Source organism: Vombatus ursinus, unplaced genomic scaffold (genome assembly GCF_900497805.2).
Source record: "Vombatus ursinus unplaced genomic scaffold, bare-nosed wombat genome assembly UNPS02014894.1, whole genome shotgun sequence".
NCBI lineage: Eukaryota > Metazoa > Chordata > Mammalia > Diprotodontia > Vombatidae > Vombatus > Vombatus ursinus.
In genome coordinates, this window is record NW_020954672.1 from 2,782,877 (window position 1) to 2,798,035 (window position 15,159).

The 15,159-nt window shown below is 39.7% G+C and overlaps 2 protein-coding genes across 3 annotated transcripts in view; both read left to right on the forward strand.

Annotated features, from left to right (window-relative positions):
* LOC114028696 overlaps positions 1–15,159 on the forward strand; it is a 468,075-nt gene that overhangs the window by 306,067 nt on the left and 146,849 nt on the right. The window lies entirely within an intron of this gene.
* Positions 1–15,159, forward strand: part of LOC114028695 (immunoglobulin lambda-1 light chain-like) — a 94,035-nt gene that overhangs the window by 54,640 nt on the left and 24,236 nt on the right. For both annotated transcript variants that reach the window (XM_027842973.1, XM_027842974.1), the window contains exon 3: positions 13,686–13,695. In XM_027842973.1, the coding sequence (XP_027698774.1) occupies positions 13,686–13,695 (10 nt within the window). The remainder of the gene's footprint in view (positions 1–13,685; positions 13,696–15,159) is intronic.

The window sequence follows — 15,159 nt, forward strand, 5'->3', positions numbered from 1 at the left end:
CAGTATGTTATATATTCCTCTCTATCTTCTTTCTCCCTTCTTCCCTTTTATAAAAGTGTCCCACAACTCTTCAATTTAGTCCCACAAATAACATTGATTCAACTACAGGCAAGTTGTTGTGAGATGCTGTTTCAAGTCTGTTGCACCATCACTTTCATTCTTGTCTCCTTGTGTACTTTGGAAGAAATCTCTTAATGATCTCTCTCGTTATTTTTGTTCTTATTATTGAGTTGTGTCACTATCTTTTTAGTTTTTTGTTTTTTTTTTCTAGGTAACTTATTTTGTTATCTGTCCCTTCATTGGATGCTTTTTTTATTGACTTTTCTTATGTTTCTGTTGTCTGAGGTATTTGCAAACAATTTGTTCAGTTCTGGCTTTCTTTTCAGGAATGATTTTAACACCACTTATTTATTGAATGTCCATCTTTTTTTGCTAGGCTCAGGTTTGCAAAGTATGTCACCTTGGTTGTATCTTGAAGTCTTTTTTTTTCTTGGTACACATTGTTCCTTTCCCTCTTGTAGTTCTGATAGGTACAGAATAGTCTTGTGTTATTTGAATTTCCTTTCATTTATATTTGAAGTTCTTTCTCCTGGTGGCTTGCAGAATCTGTTCTTTGTCATTAGAATTGTCAAATTGAAATATTGTGTGTCTTGGAGTTTGCAACATTGTTCATTTGTTTGTCTTTCCTAGAGTTGATGTGTGCATTCTTTAAATTGACATTTTGTTTCCTGTGTTCAGAAGTTCTGGGCAGTTTTCTTGTATTACTGTTTGAATTATGGCTTTGGGTTTGTTTTTTGCTTTTTTTAACTCACTGTGTCCTTCAAAATCTATAGTCTTTAAATTGTCTCTATGCATCCTATCTAGATCAATATGTTTTGCTTATATAGAGATCATGTTTTCTTTTAATATTATTGCTTTTCACTTCTGTTCTTCCAGATTGTGCTTCACATCTGTGTATTTGCATTCCTAATCAGTCCTCTCTTTTTTCTCTTTGGTGAGTTTGCCAGTATGGATGCGAGTTGTTTTTTTTTCTGATTTTTATTTTTATTTCTTCTGTGTAGGCTATAAATTTTGCTTTCACAATTCTTATTTCTCTTTTCTAATAATTAAGAGACACCCTTCTGTGTTTCCATTCACAGAACAGGAATACATAGGACTTTCTGCCTTATTAGGTGTTAATTCATTTTCCTTTGTCTTACAATATTATACATAGATATTTGAATTAATTTCATTAATCTGGAAGTCATATTCTTTCCTGTAATTAATATCTTCCCTGTTGGTTTATGCCCTTATGGTCAAGGTCTTTAATTGAGTTTTCTCCCACCCATATTTTAGGTAATTTTGATGTTTTCATTATATGCCCCTTTCTCTCACTTTTTGACTCCTTTGATGGTGGTCACTCTGGAGATTGGACTTCAAAGCTGTCTCAATCTCCTCCCTCACTGGGGAATTAACATTTCACTGGCTGACTTCTCTAACCCAAGTCACTTCTAGGGAGATAAAACTGAGCCCAGCTGGTTGTTGGATTCTTTCCTTCAAGCTTCCTGAAGCTCTATTCCTCAGTTCTCTGTCTAAGTACTACTGTAATACAGAGTTCAACCATACTGCAGTCCCAGCCAGAGTAAGGTTCTACCTTTTGGCTTTCTTTGGTTTGAGGAAAAGAAAGAATGTTGATTTCTGTTGCAAACCTCTGGGTCAGTTTGTACAGCCCTGACAGAGCATGGTGGTTGATGGGAAAGGGAGTGCTCAACAAAAATGTTGGAGTTAGGAATAAGCCTTTCTGCTCTGCTGTTAATTCACTGAAGTTTTACCTCATTAGAGTTCTTGGTGACTCAGACAGTGGAGACAATTGAAATTGCTTTATCTCATGCATAATTCCTATTCTTGAGAGGTGTGAGAGAGGTTGAAAGAATCAGATAAAGTATCTAGTCCTACATTTTATTGGTCACATGACCCAAAAGTTTTCCTTTTCTTTTAAAAGAATTGTTATTTAGAGTGGCTCTCTGGGAAGTGGGAGGAGGTGATGTCTGGCACATAATAAGCATTTAATAAATAAACGCTCCTTGTTTTGTTGACAGGGAGGAAAGGGTTATTTGTAAAACACTAAAGGTATCAATAAAAATATATTTTAAAAAATAAGTACTGCAGCCTGGCTGATAAACGTTGTTGTTGCATCTCCTGGCTTAATAGCTTGTAGAAGGACTTCAGTAGGCTCTTAATAAATGTTTGTTAACTTGTTGAATTAGAAAAGCAAAATGGAAGCCTTCTTCTCCCCCCAGGGTTTGTCCTCTGTGTGAAGATTTTGGCTATCAATTGTTTAGGTATTATTGTATTTAGATATGTGTGGCTTCTTTGACTTCAAGGTCCCATTTCTACAGTTTACAATGGGATCTTGAGAAAGAAATTCCTTGGCCTACAGTATATAGTCATTGGCGCTTGCCCCTAATCCTCTGCCAAAGAATCGGCATCTTCCTACTGATCCCCATCACTCAGAAATGCAAAAGACCCTGCTTAATTCTGAATCCACTTGGCAAGACCAAAGTTATAGTCATAGCTTTAGAGCCAGACCTTAGAGACCATCAGATCCAACCTCCTTATATCACAGATGAAGAAACTGAACCATAGAGAGTTTATTTGACTTGCTCATGGTCTCAGAGCTAATAAATATTGGTTTGAAGAAGGATTTGGGTTCCTCACTCCAACGGCAGCACTCTTATCTGCTACACCAGGTCTTTGTCCTGGAGAAAGCAATAGAAAGCAGAAGGACCAATGGGAGTCAGTGATGAGAAACTTGTCTGGATCTGTAGGTGACTCATTGTTCTCACCAGCTTCCTGATGGGCCATCAGAATACACAGGGCATTAAAGTCCTGTGGTTCCCCAGCTCCCACAAAGCATCTCACACTTAATTTCCTTTCCAATTCAAAGAACAAAAGCTGGTGACTTAAGAGCCAATTCACATACAGATGTGAATTTTGATTGCCAACTACCTATGCAGGAAGCAACCACCAGAGAAAGGCATGAGAACCAGCATCAGAGTCATTCCCAGGCTTCTGGGAATCAACAGTCTAACAACCCTGATGTGATTGTCAAAACTTGGTGGACTTCACCCCAGGAGTCTCCAGCAATTTTCCCCCTTTCTATTGGGAATTAAAGGGCCTATTATCACTCTCCCTCTATAGAGTTAAGGGAATTGTCATGAACTGAGTATTATGCTCTTTCGCGTAGCTAGATAAAACCCTTAGGCCCACAAATTTTTCATATGCCTAGACCGTAGGTGCCTCAACCAAGCAGCCTGTTCCAGTGCTCTAGCATGGTAAGGAGGCAACCCTAAGTTCCTAAAACCTATGTCACCAGCACACAACGTATGACAGATCCCGTCATGTTAGAAATACCTTTCTCCCCTCACCTCTGCCTCCTGCCTTCTACAACTTCCTTCAAAATTCAGCTCAAATCCCACTGTCTTCAGGAAGCCTTTCCTACTCCTCTACTCCCCACCCCCACTATTAGTGCCTTCCCTCTGAGATTACTTCTTATTTATACTGTATATAAAGAGAAAGGGAGGGGAGATAAAGGAGAGAGACAGAGACAGAGACAGAGACACAGAGAAACAAAGAAAGACAGAGACAGAGAACAACAGCTAGGCTAATATTGAAAAGAATATTTTTACAAATTTCACTAGATGTGACACTAGCCAATGTCTCTGGATAATGTGGAGAACAGCTAATCCTACACCCATGACTGCATTCCCAAATGCAGAAGGGATAAGAGTTTCTGCCTCACTCTCTGGAGTTGTCTAGAGAGAAATTGTAAGGAATAAGAAGTCTGTTATGGAAGAATGACTGAAAAGGGTGCCTCTTTCCACTTACTTATTAACCTCTTATAAGCTAGATTCCAATCACACCACTCAGCTGAAACTATATTCTTCAAAGTTCCCTATGATATTTTACTTTTGAAATGATTTCCTCTTCTCAGTCCTCAATCCTTCTTGACCTCTCTGAAGCTTTTGACATTGGTAACTACCTCCTCCAACTGGATGATTTTTCCAGATACTTCAGCTTACAAGATATTGTTATCTCCTGTTTCCTTCCTACCTGCATAATCTCTCCTTCTAAGGGTCTTTTACTGGATTAACATCCATATCCCAATACTTACTCATAGTTGTATTCCAAAACTCTATCCAGAGCCCTCTTCATTTCTCATTTTACACCTTCTCTCTCGGTGAGGTCATGAGTTCCCAAAGGTTCAATATAAATAGAGAGATAGATAACTAGTGTGATATAGATTGTAGATAATCAATATAAAATATATATATATATTATTTACATACTGTGTATATAAATGCACACACATAGGTATAGATAAAGATAAACAGATGTCTCCCAAAACTGTACCCAACCCTAATCTCCCTCCTGAGATCTAAGAAAGACAGAGAGACAGACAGAGAAACAGCAGGGATTGTCACAGGACAATCTATTTCCTTTACCTTTACAGAGATGGACAATGAAAGCATCCTTGAACTCCTGGAAGATAACTGTCTTTTGCCATATAACTCAGAAAATTTCAGTCAGCTCTTATATGAGCAATGGACCCCCCCCCACCTTGTAAATCTCAGCTGGAATAGGATCATCACCAAGTGCTTTGCCACACAAAAAGAGCCTAAAATGGCATTCAAAACCTCTTTTTCGGTTGGAACTTTAGGTAGGGAGAGATTGACTTTAACAGTCAATGGCTTCATCATTGATTGATGATGGTCTGTTGAGAACACTATAGAAGTGTTCAGCCTATCTCTCTAGGATCATGTCCTTATCACTAATCAATATCGCTCCATCAGCACTGAGTAGTTGGGATGCACCATAGGTCTTTGGCTCATAAATAGCTTTCAGGCTAGTTCATTGTTTGGGAGGCTCCAAAAGAAAGTGTGAGAGAGAAGAGGTTTAGGCTGACTACCAAATTGAACGTCTGCAGAGCCATTGTGCTGACCTCTTAACCGGACTAGATCATATCAAGGACCCATCCAAGACTAAGTCTGCTATTCAATAAAGTCCACTCTTTGGGCTTTTGATTTTTTATAGTATTTAGCCAAAAGAATATTTTCTAGGTAAGGAGCATTCTGAGCCAATCTAGACAGTGGAGGGTGGTAAGTGGCAGCATGCCAAGAAATGACAGATGGAAAGATGGTTTTTGTATTACTGTATATCAATGTGGGAAGCTATATGGACTCCACAGTGACTGAGCTAGGGAGAGTTCTTGTTCAAAATCCCCCATCTTCTCCCCACCCTGGTTCTCCAAGGATGAGAAGTCTCCAATGTCTACTGCAGAGAAGACATTCAAGAATCTTATTCTCCTTAAATGCAACCACTCTTGGATTCAAATCCTTCTTCTGATGGTTACTGCCTTGTGACCTTGGGCAAGTCACCACTTCCCTAGGACTCAGTTTTCTCATCTCTGAAATGAGAAGCAGCTAACCTTTGAGGGCTCTTCTCCCTCTAGATCTAGGATCCAAATATGTAATGATTCAATTCATAAAGGACTCAACTCAACAAATATTTGTAGACACTATTAAGTTTCATTTGCATATATTAATGCACTGGGGACAGTAATGCACTAGAGGTGGTAGAGGAGAATTCCTGGTAAAATAATAATAATAACTCACATTTGTATAGTGTTTTAAGGTTTGTGAAAAAGACAGCATGACATTGTGGATGCAGAGCTTGGCCTTCAAGCCAGGAAGATATGAGTTCAAGTCTGCTACTAACATATAGTGTCTGTGTGACCCTGGACAAGTTATTTAACCATTTGATGCTCTAAACTCTGTCTGAAACTAAAATAGAAATAAATCCCTGTGGGCCACATGTCGACTTAGAAAGCCACAAATTAACATTTTATGTGTTTTATTGTATTTTTATTTATTTTGTACAGCATTTTCCAATTACATTTTAATCTGGTTGGCAGCAGGAGTGTTGGGGACCCATGCTCCTCCCTTTGGCTCTTGAGTTTGACACCTCTGGTCTATAGAATGCTCCTACAAAATTAATCACTTCTGTTTTTCCCTCCCTTGAGCCTTGCCCAAGTCCTTTCCAATATGCTTCCTCTATCCAGTTCTTGAACTTCCTCCTATGAATTCTATGAATCTGTAGTGTGACAGACAATACTAAACCACTGACCCCTTTTTCTGTTCTGTTCTTTCTGAATAAAATAGATCCTTCCATAACCACATTCCAGTAATGGTGTTGACTCTGTCAGCAACCCTATGAGGTGGGTAGCAAACATATTGTTATCCCCATTTTGTAGATAAGACAGCTAAGAGTCAAAGAGGTTAAGTTGTTTGCCCAAGGTCACATGTTCAATGAATGATTGAAGGATTCAAAAACAAGTCTTCTGCCTCCAAGACCAGAAATCTTATATACCATTCTACTTGGAAAGAAAACAGCTATTGTCAGAGTACCACAATCTCAAAACACCAGGGTCCAAAAGTCTCTGATACAAATAGATGGAATTATGAGAAAACATTTCACAGGTGCCATCAAGAGCATGGTTATCATTGGAATAGTTGATGACCGTGCATTCACTGCCAAATTCCTGTGGTCTTCTCAGTGCCTCAGAGTACAGCAATATGAATTAGCACATAAGACTTCCCCAAGGAATATACACTACATTGAGGAAACCTATCCACAGGTAAGATATACATGAACTAGGCCCCCACAACCATGATGCTTCACTGTTGCTATGACAATTTGACCCACTTCCTCTCTGACTCCTTTATTGTACTTTAGGAGGAATATTTACAAGGGTGTCCAGAATGGGCCAAGCAGGATTGTAAGGGAACTAAAAGTCATAATACATAAGCATCTATCGAAGGAAGTAGAGTTGTTTAGACTAGAAAAGACAAGGCAGGGGGGACATGATCACTGTCTTCAAATATCTGAAGGATGGTCATGTAGAAGAAAGAGCAAATTTATTCTACTTAGCCCCAGAGAATAGAACCGAAATCAATGGATAGACTTAGAGCAAAGCAGTTTGGGACTTATGAAGAACTTGTCATTTGAGAAATAATTCAAAGTCTTTATCTTCAAAAGAGTCATGATTTCAATGTGCCTGCCTTTCTTGGGGGATATGGGGTCTGTGAGTATGGAACACTACATCTACTGTCAAACTCAATTGTTGGGTTGATTAGTTTTGCTGAACTGCTTCTCTCTCTCTCTCTTTCTCTCTTTCTCTCTCTCTTTCTTACAAGAAAGGTTCTCTGGGTAGGGGGAGAAGGAAGGGATATATTTGGAAAAGAAGACAATGTAAAAACCAAACATCTCAAAAATGCAATGACTAACCACGATTTCAGAGAGCCAGTGATGAAGCTAGCCCCCATCTCCTGGCAGACAGATAATGGACTCAAGTAGTAGAAGACATACATTTTTAACATGATCACTGTAGGAATTTGTTTCTCTTGGCTATGTATATTTATTGCAAAGATTTAGATTTTCTTTTTCTTCTTCCCATTGGGAGGAGGTAGTCAGTCAGTCAATCAATAAGCATTTATAAGGGCTTACTATGTGCCAGACACTGTAATAAGCACTTGTAGGAAGGAGAAAAAATCAACACTTGTTAGTTGGAAATTTTTTTTAATACCTCAATAAAAAATTTTAAGAAAAAAAATGCCAGGATTTGATTAATGGATATGCCTTCCTCCTGTCTAGATAGCAACATTTCTATAATTTAGGATGGGAATCCATGAGCTTTTTAAAAATATTTTGATAACTTCATTTTAATGTAATTGGTTTCTTTTGTAATTCTGTACATTTTGTTTCATATATTTAAAAAACATTTTTCTGAGAAGGGGCCTATAGACTTCACCAGACTTCCAAGGTGTCCCCAACCAAAAAAAAAGTTTAAGAACCCTTAGGGTCTTAAGAAAATCCTACTTATTTATATAGTGCTTTACAATTCTCAAACTATTTGACTCATAACAACCTTGTGAGGTCCATTGTATGAATATCTTCATTTTATAGACAAGGAAACTGAAGCTCAGGGAGATGTGAAGACAATATGACACCCTGTTCATACAGTTAGTAAATGATAGAGATAGGTCTTCTTATACTAAACCTAGTATTTATTCCACAAACCAAAGTATTAAACAGTTTCTGGTGAGTTTCTGTGTCTACAAATCTGCATTTCTTCACAAAAAAAACCTTCCTGTTATGAGACTTTATGAACTTGAATATTATTTGCCTGCAGGCTCCTATGAGAGCCCATTCTCTTCTGGTCTTTAAGATCCCAGGATGAGCTCCAACACACAACAAGACAGCAGAGTAGGAGTTTCACGGAGAAATTTAATCCCATTTCAACAAAACATATTACATTCCTGCTATGTAATTATACTAAGCATTGGTGGTAGCAAGATGACTCAACTCTTATGGAGTTTACCATCTAATAATAGAGCTGTCAAAAAGTGTCATGGGCTGCTTTATGAGGTAATGAATTCCTCATAAGTTGAAATATCCAATGAGAGGTTTTATGATGATCTTTCTGGAATGCTGCAGAGGGAATTTCTGCATTGGATAGACTAGATAATGTTCTTCCAAGTTTAAGATTCTTTTGTTCCATAAAGCCCATTTCTATGGCTCTGATTTTTATAGTACTTAGTCACAAGAATATGCTCTGGGCTGTTGTTTGTCCTTCATTTTTGAACAGGACCAATGACATCACAGGGTGATGTCTTGACTCGTATGTGAATCAGATTGAAGTGAGGCAGAGTTGCACTAGTCTTCAACCTCACTCTCTCTTCCAGAGTCAATGAAGTCCAGTAGCAAGGCAAAAGTCAGGATGACTGGTGATTGCCCAGGATGCAGCGGGTGACCTCAGCATCTTTGATGTCTGACCAAGCTCCACAAAGCTTGCCTCAGCTGCCTTCATGACCATTGGAACAAATTGTCCTCATCCACCTATTCCACTGGGGCAAGTCTTCACATGCTTGGGGTAGACACCCCACTAACTCACCCATGGGTTTACGGTCCATCAGTTACCCTCAACCTGGTTTAATCTTTCTGCCCAGATGGTTTGCCAGGGTGTGGCTGCTGTGCATCCTGCAACTCCTTGGATCCACAGGTGAGAGTTAAGTGCCAAGAGAATACCAAAAGTGAAAAGAGCTCGGCAAGCCCTCACAGCAGGGGTACTAGTCCCTCTTGAACACAAGAATATGCTCTGAGTAAGGAACTTTCTGAAGTGTTCTGGACAGCAGAGTGAATCAACTAGTCAGTAAACAAGCATTTATTAAGCAATAACTATGAGCCCAGAACTCTGCTAAGCACTGTAGATACAAAGAAAAGCAAGTCAGGGGCAGCTAGGTAGCACAGTGGTTAGAGCATCGGCCCTGGAGTCAGGAGGATCTGAGTTCAAATCCAGCCTCAGACACATAACACTCACCAGCTGTGTAACTCTAGGTAAGTCACTTAACCCCAATTGCCTCACCAAAAAAAAAAAAAAGGCAAGTCCCTGCTTTCAAGGAGCTCAAATTCTAATGAGGAGACAATAATTAAGTATATCCAAGATACATACAATGCAAATGGAAGGTAACTTCAGAGAGAAGAGACTAGCAGTGGCAAAAATGAGGTAAGGCCTCCTGTAGAAGGTAAGATTTGAGCTGAAGGAAACCAGAGAAGCTAGGAGGTGGTGGGAAGGAGGGAGAACATTCCAGGCAAGAGGGAGAGCCAGTACAGAGGCACCCTCAGGGGAAGGTGGAGCATCATATGTGCCCAGTGTTGCTAGATCATAGACTGTGTGACTATGAGGCGTAAGAAAACTGGAAAAGTACACAGAAGGCCGTGTTGTTGCAAAGGGCTTTAACACCAAACAGAAGACAGTAGCAGAATGTAAGAGAGGACAAAAATAAAAAAAGATTTTGTATCACTGTATATCATTGCACATGACGCATACCCTGGTAATCAGGACCTAATGAGGTCTTGTTGGAAAACTGCCAGCTTTTCCTCCCTCTGCAGTTTCTTATCAACAGCAATGGTCCAATGCTATGGCAGAGAAAGCCTTATTTTCCCCAAACCCAATTACTCCTTCTTTCTTAAAGCACTTCTTCCAATCTAAGGCACATGACAGGACCTAAGATACTCCTACTATTAGGTTCAAAGTCAAGTTTTGTACCAGGCACAGGTATTTTGCAGTCTATAGGAGATATTTCTAGTAAAACTTCCCTGAAAACTAATGTTTGGTTCTCCTAGGAATGATGACTGACTGGTGTTGAGGAGAATCACTATGGGCACAGCTCAGTGCTGGCATCTAATCCCTCAGAATATATTTCATTGTTCTAAGTCACAGACTGAAAAGGGGGAAGAGTAGGACAGGAGTCTAATGTATCCAGAAAATGTGCCCTGACAGAAACTCTTCTATTCACAGGAATAGGTCCACCATGTTCCTCTAACAGCTGTATCTGGGCCCCTCTCTCATAGTCTCGTGATTCACTGCAATAATTTCCAGCCACACCTAAGAGAAGGAACAGAAGAAATCTCTTCTCTCTTCTCCACAGTCCCTTTGGGAAAAGGGTCACGCTGAATTTTTTTTTTAAATATTATAACTACATCTAATATGAAGGGTAAATTAAGGAGATGAACAAGTTAGGCAACTCAGCTGGATTTCTTTTGAGCTACTCTCCTTACAAATGTAAATATAGGATTAGAGGTATGAATCCTTCCTGAAGATTGGCTATTATTCTAACATAGCAGTTAGACAAGAATTCTTAACCTTTTTTTCTGTCGTGGATGCCACTGGCAATCTGGTAAAGACCCCTTCTCGGGGTAATATTTGTTAAATAGTTGAAGGAAATTATAAATTCATGTTAAAGGCTAGTGAAAATAGAGATGTATTTTTTTCCCATCCAAGTTCATAGACCTACTTGAAATCTACTCATGGACTCCCATGTTAGACTATCTTATTAGAGGATTGCGGAGCTCGTCTTCAGCAGGATTATAATAGAAAGGAAATACAGTAGGTACTCAGCAAGTCTTCTTTGGAATGAAGCAATTACCTACCTGATTTCCAGAGTTCAAATAGAGTGTTTAGGGGGTAAGATGTCTACACGGCAAGTATTATTATTAATTATTATCTAATAATTATCTAATTATTATCATCAGAGCTATAATTGAGCAACCCAGATGTGCTTCAAGGAGTGGGTGAATTACGTGGGGAAATTGCCCCGTCCTTCTAGTGTGAGGAGATGGTATTTGGTTGGCTAAAGGAAGAGCGAGGCAGTCACAGATGCAGAGCTAGAAAGGCCTTCAGAGAGTAGCTAGTCCAACCTCCTCATTTTACAGATGAGGAAACTGAGGCCCAGGTGGGTTAAGCGATTTGCCCAAGGCCATACACATAGTAAGTGCAAAAGCAGGATTCAAATCCAGGTCATCTGACTTCAGAGCCTGCATTCTTTCCACTGTGCTATGATGGGCCTCACCAATTGAATGTCTGTGCAGCAATAGAAAGACGCAATTTTAACGGCTGTTGTTAAACTAAATGCTTTATGTTTTACAGAGCATTTGCCTCACAACAACCCTGTAACGTGAGTAGTGCAAGAATGATTAAGCACATTATACAGATGAGGAAACTGAGGTTCAGAGAAATTGCATGGTTTTCCCAAGGTCACAGGACTTGGACAAAGCCACAACTCAAATCTAAATCTTCTGGTTCCACGTCCAGTAACACGCATTTCTCAATACATGTTCAACCAATCAATCAACCAATAAACCAATTAACAAATCTTGAGTTTGCCAAACACGAGCCAGGCATTGTGATTAGTGCTAGGGATATAAATATGAAAGCAAGATAGTCTCTGCCCTCAGGAAGCTTACATTCTATTAGGAGAGAAAATATGTACGTATATAAGTATGTAAAATATATATACAAAATAAAAACAAGTGGTTGGAGAGAGGGACAAAGTACTGGCATCTGGAAGAATCAAGAAAGACTTCATGTAGGTGGTGATGCCTGTGCTTAACTCTGAAGGGAACTAGATTCTAAGAGGTAGACTCGAGGAAGCATTCAAACTCTACTGCAAAGAGCATAACTCCAATGAGCTGGCCACGTAGTCCAAATACCAAATGCATGTTTACCTAAAAGGCTATTTTATGGAGAACTCACACAAGCCAATCACTTACATGATAGTCAGAAGAAGCAGTACAAAGAGACTCTCAAGGTCTCGCTGAAGAACTTTGGTATTGATTGTGAGAAATGAGAGACACAGACACAGGACCTCCCAGTGTGGTGGGTTCACTTCAAAGGAGCTGTTGTACTCCAAGAGCAAAGCAAAATCACAGTAGCACAAAGAAAACACGAGCTGGTCAAATTCAGAGCCAACTCCATCCCAAATGTTCCATTGGACTACTTTTGCCCAACTTGTAGTAGAGGCTTCCATACTCACATTGGATTGATCAGCCACAGCCAAACACATTGTACCCTAACCCCAACACTGAGATGTCATTGGTCTTCTCCAAAAATGAAGGACGAACAACAACATCCCAGACATGGGTGTGTAAAGACACAAAGATGGGAGATGGAGTATGAAAAATAGCATGTGTGAAGAATGGCATGGAGAATAGTTGTTTAGAGATGAGGAAACTAACATAACAGTCAAAGGCTACTCTTGGACTACGAGAAAGATTTAAGAGATATTGGGAAACACTTTCTGATCACAAAATAAGGCCTGTTGGACACTGGAATGGGCTCCTGAAAAGAACTGATATTTATTCAGTGCAGTGGCAAGTGCCATAGACAGTGTCCAAAAACCTGGCTTTTCATATCAGCTTCTTTTATGATCTTTGGGTCAGTCCCTTCTTCCTCTGTGGGTCTTAATTTCCTCACCTGTTACATATGAATTAGGAAGGGAGATAGGGAATCAAGATCACTTCTAAAATCCCTACCAGCTCTAAAATTCTAAGATTCTCTTTATAAAAGTACAATCACCTCTTGATTGTTCATGGTTTAAACAGTCAATTCATCCACTCAAAAAAAAAAATCTATGAAGACCCTACTGTGCACAGAACAGTGTGTTAGGCACCATGGGAAATATGAAGTTTGGATGATATGAAAGTCATTTTGTTTTGGTTTTGGAATGTGTTCTATGATAAGAAACTTTTTGCAAAAAATTTTTCTTCCAAAATCTTGCTTTGCACGGCACCTGGTACATAGTAAGCTTTATCTAGCTATCCAAAGTTAATACCACTTTTGCATTCCCTTGAGCACACTTCTCAAGAGAAATCTTTGGTGACAGATTTGGGGACAGAGAAAAATTATACTGACAAACATTTTCTCCCCAAGAGTCACAACATGTCTAATTCAGACAGGGGAAATGAAGAATTGACAGTATAAGAGAAAATGTCAATACAGATGACTGTCTGGAAGGGTTCAATGATAGACCTTCCAGAAAGCAAGGAGTGGGAGACTTGATGATCTCTGGAGTACTTCCAGTCTTAAACTTCTATGATTCACCTAGCCAGGCAGACAGAGGGATTAGCTGGTTCAAGGCTACATGAACATATCAAATTTATCTTTGACAGTAACACCTGGAGAAATCTGTCTTGAATGCAACTGCCATTGAAAACTCTTTGATCTCACCAGAGCTTTTGAGAAACCACTGTTTGGGGGCATTCTCAGGGACACTGGGGAGGTTTTTGTAAAGCTCTGTAGCACTGTGATTGGTGGGATATCCACAGTGTTACAGTCTCCATAGGGACCCGTACAAAAAAATCACTCTGGGGCAAACGGCGTTTTCATGGAAAATATTCACCCTAACCACAATGTCCCAGGAAGTAGCCATAGCAGTGGACCTGCTGCCCACTCCATGTGCTGAGGAAGCAACTTGAGGAGAAACTGGACAGAGAAGGATTCACCATTGCCCTGCTTGTCTGTCTACCATACTCCACTCTGTTCCAATGGGGTTATATTGAAGGTTTTCTTCCAGACTGAGGCACTATCTTCCTAAACCCAAAGATTCTTCGTCACATTTCTTGACTGATGGATTTTCTTATGGCTGCACCTGAGGGAATACAAGGAGATGTGTCTTTGGAAAGATACCTACAGCTCTTAAGGAAATAGAACAAAACTGCTGAATATTCATTCCATCTCAGGACAGAAACTAATAGACACCTGCTTCTGGGAAACCCCAAAGAAATCCTCTCAGCTTTCACCCTGAAAAGGAGAGCTTGGAGAGAATTGTTTGTCCTGCCAGGTTGCTCTAAAATTGGACTCAATCAGCAAAACCTGGGTGTATGCCCACCATTTTTTGGCCTGATTGTTCGTGGAGTTCAATAATCATGCTTTGGAATCTCAGTGCTGGATAAAAGCAAGTCCCTCTTTCTAGAGTTCTTACAGATTCTTCAAGTTTCCCTAGACGACAATGACTAATCATGACAGGCTGGGGGAGGCAGACAAAGGGGAGCGAGAAGAAGAAAACATTAATATTTTAGAAAGGTTAAAGGGAATGTTAACCTTCTCTTGACCTAATTCTTAAGCCAGTGCTGCCATTGGAACTCAGGAGAAATGACTAGGACACAGTAAGTGACAAGGACCATTCTGCTGAGCATGGAAGTGAAGGCTTGCTGGGGCCTAGGTCCAATAAACGATGGAAAATAGACATTTTTGGAGTTTTGGGAGCCCCTCCTTCCATAATGTATGCTGAAGAGAAACTAACATTTGGATGGAGAACCCAAGTGACTGTGGAGCCATGTAAGTACTCATTCTTTCTGCTCACCTCTATCACTAAGAGACTTTTCCTAAAGTTTTCATTCTAGGTATAGTGGGAAAATGTTGGGGGATTTAAAAGGGCAGATGGTAACATGAATATGGAAAATAGGGAACAGAATCTGGGGGTTGGGAAGGCAAGGGGATTTCTTGGACATAGAACTCCACACTACTAAAAATTTTCAAATTAAAAATGTACAATTATATGTCAGGCATGCTGGGGGGAAAACAAGATTCCTATTCAGGCAGGTGTTGAATTAAGTGATTTCCAAAGTTCTTCCAACTATAAAACTCTGATTCTGTTAAGGACCTGATAATCAATAGCTCCAGGTGAGGAGGACTAACCTAAGATCACAGCCAGTATATAGGGCTCTAGGAAGACTAGAACAGTTTCAAAAGCAATCTAAAAGGTCAAAGAAGCCTTGATT